The sequence below is a fragment of the Mandrillus leucophaeus genome, unplaced genomic scaffold, assembly GCF_000951045.1.
Source record: "Mandrillus leucophaeus isolate KB7577 unplaced genomic scaffold, Mleu.le_1.0 Scaffold723, whole genome shotgun sequence".
In the NCBI taxonomy this organism is placed as follows: Eukaryota; Metazoa; Chordata; class Mammalia; order Primates; family Cercopithecidae; genus Mandrillus; species Mandrillus leucophaeus.
Window position 1 is genome coordinate 1,278,643 of NW_012107842.1, and position 10,635 is coordinate 1,289,277.

At 42.6% G+C, this 10,635-nt stretch overlaps 1 protein-coding gene across 4 annotated transcripts in view; it reads right to left on the reverse strand.

Annotated features, from left to right (window-relative positions):
* The window catches only part of NAV2 (neuron navigator 2), an 808,709-nt gene that overhangs the window by 43,027 nt on the left and 755,047 nt on the right, over positions 1 to 10,635 (reverse strand). For 2 of the 4 annotated variants that reach the window (XM_011965410.1, XM_011965409.1), the window contains 5 exons: positions 7,070 to 7,153; positions 6,597 to 6,708; positions 4,464 to 4,609; positions 2,089 to 2,097; positions 1,511 to 1,683 (listed from right to left, as the gene is read on the reverse strand). In XM_011965410.1, the coding sequence (XP_011820800.1) occupies positions 1,511 to 1,683; positions 2,089 to 2,097; positions 4,464 to 4,609; positions 6,597 to 6,708; positions 7,070 to 7,153 (524 nt within the window). The remainder of the gene's footprint in view (positions 1 to 1,510; positions 1,684 to 2,088; positions 2,098 to 4,463; positions 4,610 to 6,596; positions 6,709 to 7,069; positions 7,154 to 10,635) is intronic. The other 2 variants (XM_011965412.1, XM_011965411.1) reach the window with 1 other exon arrangement.

Below are 10,635 nucleotides of genomic sequence, written 5' to 3' on the forward strand. Positions count from 1 at the left end.
GGAGGACACACCCTCTCAGTCATTTGTCTAATTCTTCACTCAAAATAACACAGAGCACTGGGCTAGGCACTACAGGGACAAACCGAAGTCCAGTCCCTCAGTGTCCTTTTTCCTTCCTCCGCTCAGTTTTACCTCACCCATAACAGTAGGAAGTACACATCCCTGTGGCTACCTCTTACTAGGGTGCTCCCCAAAAAAATAGGAATTGATCATCTAACTCAGTAAAGTGGAGACCCTGACAGGGCCATGTTTCAATAATGGGTGAGGTTGCTTAAAAGTCATAACCCCGGTTGGGTGTGGTGGCTCATGCCTGTAATCCCAGCACTTTGGGAGGCCGAGGCAGGTGGATCACCTGAGGTCAGGAGTTCGAGACCAGATTGACCAATATGGTGAACTCTCGTCTCCACTAAAACTACAAAAATTAGCCAGGTGTGGTGGCATGCGCCTGTAGTCCCAGCTACTCAGAAGGCTGAGACAGGAGAATTGCTTGAACCCAGGCAGCAGAAGTTGCAGTGAGCCGAGATCATGCCACTGCACTCCAGCCTGGGCAACAGAGCAAGACTCCATCTCAAAAACAAAAACAAAACAAAACAAAACAAAAGGTCATAACCCTACTATCCTCTGTTTCCTCTCTTCCACTTCCATGCAGTTGGTGTGCTACAAAGACCTGGCCTCTGAATAGGCTGATTTTGCCTGTATTCCCTCTACCCTTCTGGTAAAGCCGCTAAGGCAGGGCCTTAGGACACTTATGCTATCTTCAGTGGGCTGGCTGGTTAAGTGGACTTAGGGTCAGCTCCACAGACCTGGCCCCCTGAGAATGAAGAAAGAAGGAATAGGATGGAAAAGGTCCTTCATGCATAGTATTTAACTTGACCCTCCCAAGAATCCAGTGAAGTAGATATAATGCACCCTATTTTTACTAGTGAGGAAACTGAAATTTATACAACCAAACTTCTTTCTCTAACCCTATCTCAGTGGCTGTCCTGACCCTGGCCATGACTTCCCTCTTCTCCCAGGCACTATCTCATCTCGCTGATAACTTTCCTTGCAGACTACCTGTGCTCCAGTTCTTTAATTCTAGACCTGGTATACCATGGTCTCAAAAGAAATTCAGCCCTACTGGGCAGGGCCAGCCTTTCTTACTGCTGCAGGAAGCAAGCTCCTTTATATCAATTTATCTTGTTCAATTCTTAGGGCTAGGATACAAACACAGAAACCAGTATCCCAAATTGACTTTCCATAAAGGTATGGAAACAAAGAGAACTTAAGTAACTTGCTTAAGGCCAACCAGCTAGTTACAGACACTGATATTACCAGAACGAAAACCTAAGTTTCCTTTCTCTTTCAACTTTCCCAGTCCTAAAGCATTGAAAGAACATGCACAGTCCTATTAAAGCAAAGCATAAAGGATCCCAAGGAGCAGATGTGTCATAACAGGACTCCTAGTCATTCCTATTGGAGAGGGTTCTCAGGGGCCAAAGATGTTATCTGACTAGACAGACAGACTTACAGAGAGTTGGAGTGAGAATTCCTCAGCAGTGGGGTGGAACCTGTGGACCCGTTGTGTGGTAACTTTGGTGAGGAAGGCAAAGAAGAATCCGTCATCTCCTCAATGTCTGAATGAGAGGACGCAGATTTCGGGGACTTCTTCTTCCCGAAAGCTTGCTTGAAGGAGCTGCGTAACTGAATATATAAGACTGTCAGTCTCGCAACGGGGGCAACCAATGCTTAGGCCTTGGCAAAACAGAGACATGCACACAAAAAAGCGATTAATTCTCCCATGTTTTTTCCCCACCAATGGAAGAAGTTCCCAAGAGCTCTTTTGAATCAGTGCATTAAGGGAAGAAGAGTTATCTGGTGTTGCCAGCTTGAGGGACTGCACCTGTGGGTAACATTCCATGCCTACTCTTGGTTCAAGACTAGATGCCAACAGCAAGACAGAGCCTGGCTCAGCAGATGGATGTTGGGAAGATGAGGTTACACAGCAACAAAGCAGGATGCTCAGACACGGTGAGGGATGCGGATGAGGTTAGTCGTATCAATGGATGGGTTAGCTTGGTATCTGATATTAAAGTCGGTCTTGCTTACCTCATTGACCTGCCAGAGAAAACGCAAGCAAAAATGGGGAAGGGGGAGGAAAAAAGACAATTTTTTAACAGAGAAAGCCAGTGACAGGGAAAGCTTCGGACTTTCAGACACAACAAGGCTAATAATAAACACCACACACAGGGGAGGTTTCCAGTAGGAGCACAAATCTTTAAAAGCATTGGGGTCATGTTCCTTCCTTCTGACAGGGAATAGCAGGTTGGGGAGTCCTCTACAATTCCAGTTCTTCCAGCTTTGCCCTGTCTGGCTGAAATGGCTGCCTCCCACCTTCCTGTGCTTCTCATTCTCTTCTTTTCTCTTGTCAGTCACCTCTCTGTGCCTTAACTTTTTGGAGAGGATGTCTTCTTTTTTGAGCAATTCTAGCTTCACTGTTACACTGGCCCTGGATGGCTGCATAGCTCCTTAACCTATCCACTTAGGAGTTTCTGCTATTTGTGTATATAAGAAGATAATCGAATAAGCAGCAAATTAGCCGTCTCACTTGTTACTCAGAAAATGGTTATTTTAAAGAAATATATTAACCATATGGGGGGAAAAGGAACTAGTGTATTACAGTTTCCCCAAATCACGAGATGGATCTGAAAATTCTTTTCCCCCTCCTCTGTTGCAGGAAATGGAGACCTAAACATTTTAATGAGAACATAAAGAATTAAAATGCAATGTCCTTTCTGAACGCCATAATCAGATTTTTCTAGGCCAAAAACTAAAGTTTCATCTTGAAAAAAGTACTTTTAAAAGTAATTTCCTTTTCCTAAAGTCTTTTTTCCTGGTGAAAATACATTCCAGGGGTTTTCTTAGCCATTGAAAAATTCAGAAAACAGGCCATTCTAAAAATTGATGAGATTTTTCTCCCATCAACAGGTTTCACCTATAATAAACCGCATGTCCAGCTTGTAGGCAAATCTAGATCCATTTCTCTCCCATTTCCTACTTCTGATCATATTTCCAGAGAGCAGTCACAGAAACAGAAGGATTAGGGACACAAGCCACCAACTGAAATCCTTGCCTCTACCTCTGGTGAAAAGCCAGGTGGAAGAGGAGATTCCGAAGATCAGACAGAGTTAAGCTTTGGGATTAGCTGAGGATGCCAATTATCCACCTTCCCTGATTTGACTGATAACCAGGAGTTGTCTTAAAGCAACATAAGCAAGCTTTATTTCTTGAAGAAAATGGAATAACCACTATTTTTCACAGAAAATATCTCTCTTGTCACTTTGAAAATCAAAGCAGACCATGTTTATCAATTGCATATTAGAGACAGCAATATGAATAAATCCTATCTGTGTTTAGTCATAACAAATAAGTTGACTAAAAGCCATTAGTAACTTAAACAAGAAAATTTAATCAGAATAATGAGAGGGTCACACTAAACTGGCTTTTTAGCTTGCTTCCAATGCAAGTCATTGACAACCAAAATTACTAAATCCCTGACATCTGTATCACTAGACCTCGCCACCCATCCAAGATAACACAAAATGAATGAGAAGTGTACGGAATGAATGAGGACACTGAAGTTACTAGTGAAACAGGATGCTGTCAGCACAAATGGGGACCAGGGGCCACTGGTCAACTCCAGATCAACTTGGAATATTCTTGCACTGAAGACAAGGGATAGCAAATCTCAGTCAGAGTTCTGTAGCCTTAAAGAAGAACTAAAAAACTGGATGGAGAGTGGGGGTGGAATTTTTCCAGGAGAGTGGAAAGAACCACTCAAGGCATCACTGTAGAGAAATTCAAATAACTCACTGGGATTATGAATACATGGAGAAACACTATAATAGAGACTGATTCTATAACTTGCTATTTGAGGTACAACCCCTGATTTAGAACTACTTACTAACTTCTAACACTGACATTAGTAAACTTTTCTTTATAGGACATGGTCAAAAAGCTTTCAAAGAGAGGGTTGGTTTGATACTATCCCTTGGCATTTTTGTAAATAAATAGATAAAGACGGCTAAAGATGGGATAACTAGCAATATGCTCAAAAAAATACTTTGGACCTATGAAGAAACCATTTAAGAATAACTTTGCTGTAGTACCTGAAACTTTGTGGCCAACATATAATGAGGAGGAAATGACACATACATGAAATGAAAGATGAGTACTTTATGAAAAGTCTCATGAAAGAGAAAAAAAAATACAAGGTGGTAGGGATGTTGTAGATGCTAGTGTTTTGCTGAGTATAATACTGATTTTAGTAAAAACCCATCCACAAAGCATTTCCTGGGATCTACTCCCAAAGGGCTATGTTCCACAGATAGTAGCTGGGCTGGACTTTATCTGGGGGGGATGCAGCAGCCAGTTCTGCAACTGACTCTGTCCGTCAGTCCCCAGGAGAGTGGGTGTTCACTCACCCAGTTCTTCCTCTTCTTCTTCTTTGAGTCACTCTCTATGTTGCTGCCCACGCTGGAGTGGCTGGTGGCGCTGTTGATGCTGGAGACGCTGTCTGAGGAGTGCTGCCTGCGGATGCGGAGGTCTGCAGACTGGGCAGTGCCATTTCCTGGAGACCAAGGCAGGGTGTATCAGCAGCTGCCAATCTGAGCCCTATTCTTTATCTCAGGATTTTGCCCTTTAAGCAAAACCCACCCACCTGAGGACTACTAGGTGTTTTCCACATAGACGTCAACTCTGTTCCCTACAGTTGTTTCTAAGATCCTTGAATAGGTGAGTGCATTGCCCTCTTTGGTCAGTTAAATGAGGTCTATCTCTTCCCACTTTACAAAACAGAAGTCAAGGGAGGTGTAGGGAGAATTTCCCCAACACCAGCTCTTAAGCTTTAGATAGGTGTGGAAATGTGCTTGTGAACTGAGCAGTCGGCACCTTCATTGCTAGCCCCTTCCCTCTCCTGCTCTCTGGGATCCTGTCACAGCGGCCTTCTTGCAGCCCTTTGGAAGTGCTATGCCTGCCTCATCTAGGGCCCTTCCACGTGGGTATTCTTTTTCCTTGACTCTGTCTGGATATTCCTCCATCTGGATATTCTTTTTCCTTGACTCTGTCCAGCCAACTGATTTGTAAATCCTTCCCATTTCAAAGCTATTATCACTTTTTCAGGAGGCCCAATACATGAAATAACACAGACATTGAAAATGTATGATATCTGACATAAAGTCTGCAGACAGTTTTTCTCATGGGGACAGAACTACACCTAAAGGCTGGTCTTTGAGAACACTGGTTGTAGGGGCAAACCGACTCATCAGATTCTGGCTCCACTTCAGTTTCTCCCTAATCCCTGACCTCAAAAAATGACTCTAGGCCAGGTATAGTGGCTCATGCCTGTAATCCCAGCACTTTAGGAAGCCAAGGCAGGCAGATCACTTGACGTCAGAAGTTCGAGAGCAGCCTGGCCAACATGGTGAAACCCTATCTCTACTAAAAATACAAAAACTAGCCAGGCGTGGTGGCGCATGCCTGTAGTCCCAGCTACTCAGGAGGCTGAGGCAGGAGAATCACTGGAACACGGGAAGCAGAGGTTACAGTGAGCGGAGATTATGCCACTGCACTCCAACCTGGGCAACAGAGTGAGACTCCGTTTCAAGAAAAGGAAAAGAAAGTGACTCTCATCTATGAACACTAGTGTCCTCATCAGAACAATGAGGGAAGAACAGAATCACACTCACAAGATTGTTGTAGAAAGAAAACCAGATAATGAAATCACTGAAACACTTAGCACTGTACTTAGAACATAGTAAGTGTTCCATAAATCCTAGCTCTCCATATTATTTCTATGATTACTATTACTGTTATTATTATTATGAGAGCTAACTCACCTGCACTCCTACATTACCCCAAGATACACAAGGACAAAATAATTCACTTAGAAATGTTTTCCTGGGCTGGGCATGGTGGCTCATGCTTGTAATCCCAGCACTTTGGGAGGCCGAGGTGGGTTGATCCCTTGAGGCCAGGAGTTCAAGATCAGCCCAGCCAACATGGCAAGACCTGTCTCTACTAAGAATACATAAATTAGCCAGGCATGGTGGCACATGTCTGTAATCTCAGTAACTTGGTAGGCTGAGGCAAGAGAATTGCTTGAACCTGGGAAGCAGAGGTTGCAGTGAGCCAAGATTGCACCACTGCGCTTCAGCCTGGGTGACAGAGCAAGACTCTGTCTCAGAAAAAAAAAAGAAATCTTTTCTTGGGCAAATAAGGTAGGAACTCAGTTCAGCTTACCCCATATATCAGCATGTAAATATTAAAGTGCTAGTGAAATTAAGGGTTGTAAAACACTTTAACGCTCTGCCAATAGAAACATGTTTTCTTCCATTTTTCAGATATATCAGAGAAGAGGATGAACTACCATAGCCATCTTCATAGAGGCCAGAAGTGACTTGACTAAAGGTGTTTGCCTTCCAGGTCCTGCCCGCCTGACATGGAGCTAAATTATGCAGACACTGTCTTCTAGTAAGGAGGTTGCATCATAAGATGTCACGGGAGGGCGCCTAAGGGCAGGCAGGTCTTCTGGCTAAAGGCTGTTTCCCTTATTTTACCTTTGCAGTTGAGCTCAGGTGTGTTAATTACTCCATTAATGGCGGCCTGGGCAGCTGCGTTCTGTTTCTTCAGCAGCTCAATGGTTTTTCTTAACTCATTCAGTTCTGAATCCTAGGGAACAGAAAAAATTATCAGTCAGTCTAAAATAATTCTGTACAGAGTTCAACTGAAGTACAACTTAGCTTCAACACAGGAGGGGAGGGAATGGAGTAGCTCAACAAAACCTTTCAGATGGATCAACACGCATGAACAAACACATAAGAAGAGGATTATAACTACAAGATCTATCACTGATGCCATTATCACTCAATCTGTCATATTTTCACTCAACAGCTTGGACTCCTTACAATTAAACTTTAACAGTTCAAGAAGTACATTAACATCCATACAACAATCTGAAATGAAAGAACAGTATTTTCAAGTATGTTATTAACTCCAAGTAGGGAGGGTAAAAGTATCCTTTCTGCCTTACCTTCTGCTCGGCTGTCATGGTCAGACTCTGGAGCCTGATTGTCATGTTACCAAGACTCTGTTCAAAGGCTGCCACAAGGTGAGCCTGGAGGGGAAGACACAGTCTCAGTTATACTACCTTGCAAGTCAAGAGTGCTTAGAAGGTGCCTGGCTCTTAAAGATGAAAATCCTGTGGGTCCACTTGATCTAGGCTACTTCTTCAGCCTCCTCTTGAATCCCACTCCTCACCACTCTTTGGGATCCAGTCACTTCAGTATTCTACTTGCTCAAACACCCTGTGCTCCTTCCCACCTTAGGGCCCTTGTACATCTTTTCCCATCTACCTGAAATGCTCTTCCTCTCAATCCTTTCTCCCATTCATTGCCTAATAATTTTTACCTGTCTGTCTAAAAAGTTCTCGGCTTGTAGCTTCAAGACACCCTCATATGCACTCTCACAAGCAAATTGTACTTCTGATATATACTTTGAGATATCACAAATAAAAATACATGCAGTCTTGTAATTGGTAATGTATGTCTGCCTTCTGTACTACATCCTTCTGAACAGGATGATCTTCTGTTCACCAAGTGCTAAGCTCACAGTAGAGGCTCATATTAAGCATGTTAGTAGAATGAACAAACAAAATGGTTGGCATAGTTTGCTTGTTATAATCCTGGTTAATAAAAAGCCACTGAAAGGCCCATCTGCTACCTCCTTGGAGAAATGTTTCCCAGTTCCTCCAGGGGGTTACCACTTTCCCATAGGCTTTCATGTAGTTTTATACACTTCTGTTAGAATATGACATAAGATGTACCATTACATCTTAGAAATAATTTCTAAGAATTTTTAAAAATGCTTCCAGTTATAAGTAAAATAGCATCTAATTTTCAGAGACGTTAAAATATGAAAAAAGAGTAAGTTTATGACTCGGAAAATGTGGCATTTTCCTGACTGCCACTTCCTCTGCAACTCTCTTCAAGGGTAAGAGGTAACTTTGTGCCCCAACACTAAGCTTTTGCCTGTGACACAGAGTAGTAGGTGATATATTAGTTGATTGAATGAGAATCCTGGTAATGTTATTAAAACCAAAAATACAGAATGGAGCTTTTTCAAACAGTCATGCTAAGAAATTTACAGCAATAGACTGAAGAATCCACTAGGCAGCTAGGATCTTCTAATCTCCAATCTCTACTTGTATAATGGAATAGTGGCATGTCCAAGAGTGAGAGGCATTTGGGCAGCAGATGAGAAGGATCACCAGATAGTGCACTTGATGAGGGCTGACACCATGTCTATCTTGCTCCTTACTGTATCCACACTGCTGGTACAAAAACAGCCACTCAATCATGTATGTTGGATGAGTGATTAAAGGACTGAAAAGAAAAGCACTTAGATGAAGGAGGAAGTGTATAGGACAGGGGAAGGGAACAGGATTTAGAGTTAGAGGTCTTCAGCTCTCCCTGTAGTTCCTTCTGAATACCCATAACACTGAGCAAATCGCTTAATCCTACTAGCCTCAGCTTCATCTATGAAATGGTACCAATATCTATTTTCCCCCCAGGGTTATTTTCACCTAGATGAAACAAGACCGGTGAAAATGGTCTATGAACTGTTCAGGTAGTGCAAAACACAGGAACGCATGGACACTTGTGGGGAAATAAGGAGGTTTGGGAATGAGAAAGTGACAAACTATGAGAGGAGTGAGAGTACCTGAGAACACAGGGGTAGAGACGGGGAGTAGAAACACAGTGGGCTACAAGAGGGATGAGAAGGGCAGAGGATGCATGACAGAGGTGAAATTTGATCATGCTGTGAAATTTGAGAGGAGGAGATGACTGACGCACACAGTGAGGTATCAACACTGGATAAGCATCAGGGGCGGGTGGGAAGAAGCTATTGCTGTGCACTGTGAGGAGGCACAGTGACATTTCAATCTAAGGAAAGATGTGAGGGGTAAAGAGAGGCCTGTTATTAGACTTCATCAAAGAGGGATGGCGGAGGCTAAGACATCTCCAGAGTCAACCGCTGGCAGGGAGCATTTCTATTTGTAGCAGAAATGTTAAGTGGAATAGTTAGCTTCTCTCTGATTGCACTCCCTCTCTCTATTAAAAATGGAGACAGGCCAGGCATGGTGGCTCACGCCTGTAATCCCAGCACTTTGTGAGGCCAAAGCGGGCGGATCCTGAGGTCAGGAAATCGAGACTATCCTGGCTAACATGGTGAAACCCTGTCTCTACTAAAAATACAAAAAAAAAAAAAAAAAAAGAAAAGAAAAGAAACTAGCTGCGCATGGTGGTGGGCGCCTGTAGTCCCAGCTACTTGGGATGAACCCCAGAGGCAGAGCTTGCAGTGAACTGAGATCGCACCACTGCACTCCAGCCTGGGTGGCAGAGCGAGACGAAACTCTGTCTCAAAAAACAAAACAAAACAAAACAAAAAACAAAAACATGGAGACAGTGCCTCTGCATTGTAAAATAAAGAGATATGCTTTACTTTGCCCTGGAAAGTGTGGCAAAACCAAAGCCAATCAATTTAAGACAGTCACATAGTTGACAAAGGAAACAGGCCAGGGCCTGGATGTCTAAAAGAACATTTGCTAACCTCATATTGCAAATGAATGACAAAGCTAAGTGTAAATGACTGGATTTCCACTGATTTCAGTTCTGCATCTGATTGTCATCCATGACTCCAGTTATGGGCATTCCTATTGTAAACAGGCTAAATGCCCCAATAATAATAATAATAAAAAAAAAGCAGAGTTGCAATCCTAGTCTCTGATAAAACAGACTTTAAACCAACAAAGATCAAAAGAGACAAAGAAGGCCATTACATAATGGTAAAGAGATCAATGCAACAAGAAGAGCTCACTATCCTAAATATATATGCACCCAACACAGGAGCACCAGATTCATAAAGCAAGTCTGTAGAGACCTACAAAGAGACTTAGACTCCTACACAATAATAGTGGGAGACTTTAATACCCCACTGTCAATATAAGACAGATCAACGAAACAGAAAATTAACAAGGATATCCAGGACTTGAGCTCAATTCTGGACCAAGCAGACCTAATAGACATCTACAGAATTCTCCACCCCACATCAACAGAAAATACATTCTTCTCAGCACCACATTGCACTTATTCTAAAATTGACCACATAATTGGAAGTAAAACACTCCTCAGCAAATGCAAAAGAACAGAAATCATAACAGTCTCTCAGACCACAGTGCAATCAAATTAGAACTCAGGAATAAGAAACTCACTCAAAACCACACAACTACATGGAAACTGAACAACCTGCTCCTGAATGACTACTGGGTACATAAAGAAATTAAGGCAGAAATAAAGATGTTCTTTGAAACCAATGAGAACAAAGACACAACATACTAGAATATCTGGGACACATTTAAAGCAGTATGTAGAGGGAAATTTATAGCACTAAATGCCCACAAGAGAAAGCAGGAAAGATCTAAAATTGACACCCTAACATCACAATTGAAAGAACTAGAGAAGCAAGGGCAAACAAATTCAAAAGCTAGCAGAAGACAAGAAATAACTAAGATCAGAGCAGAGCTGAAGGAGATAGAGA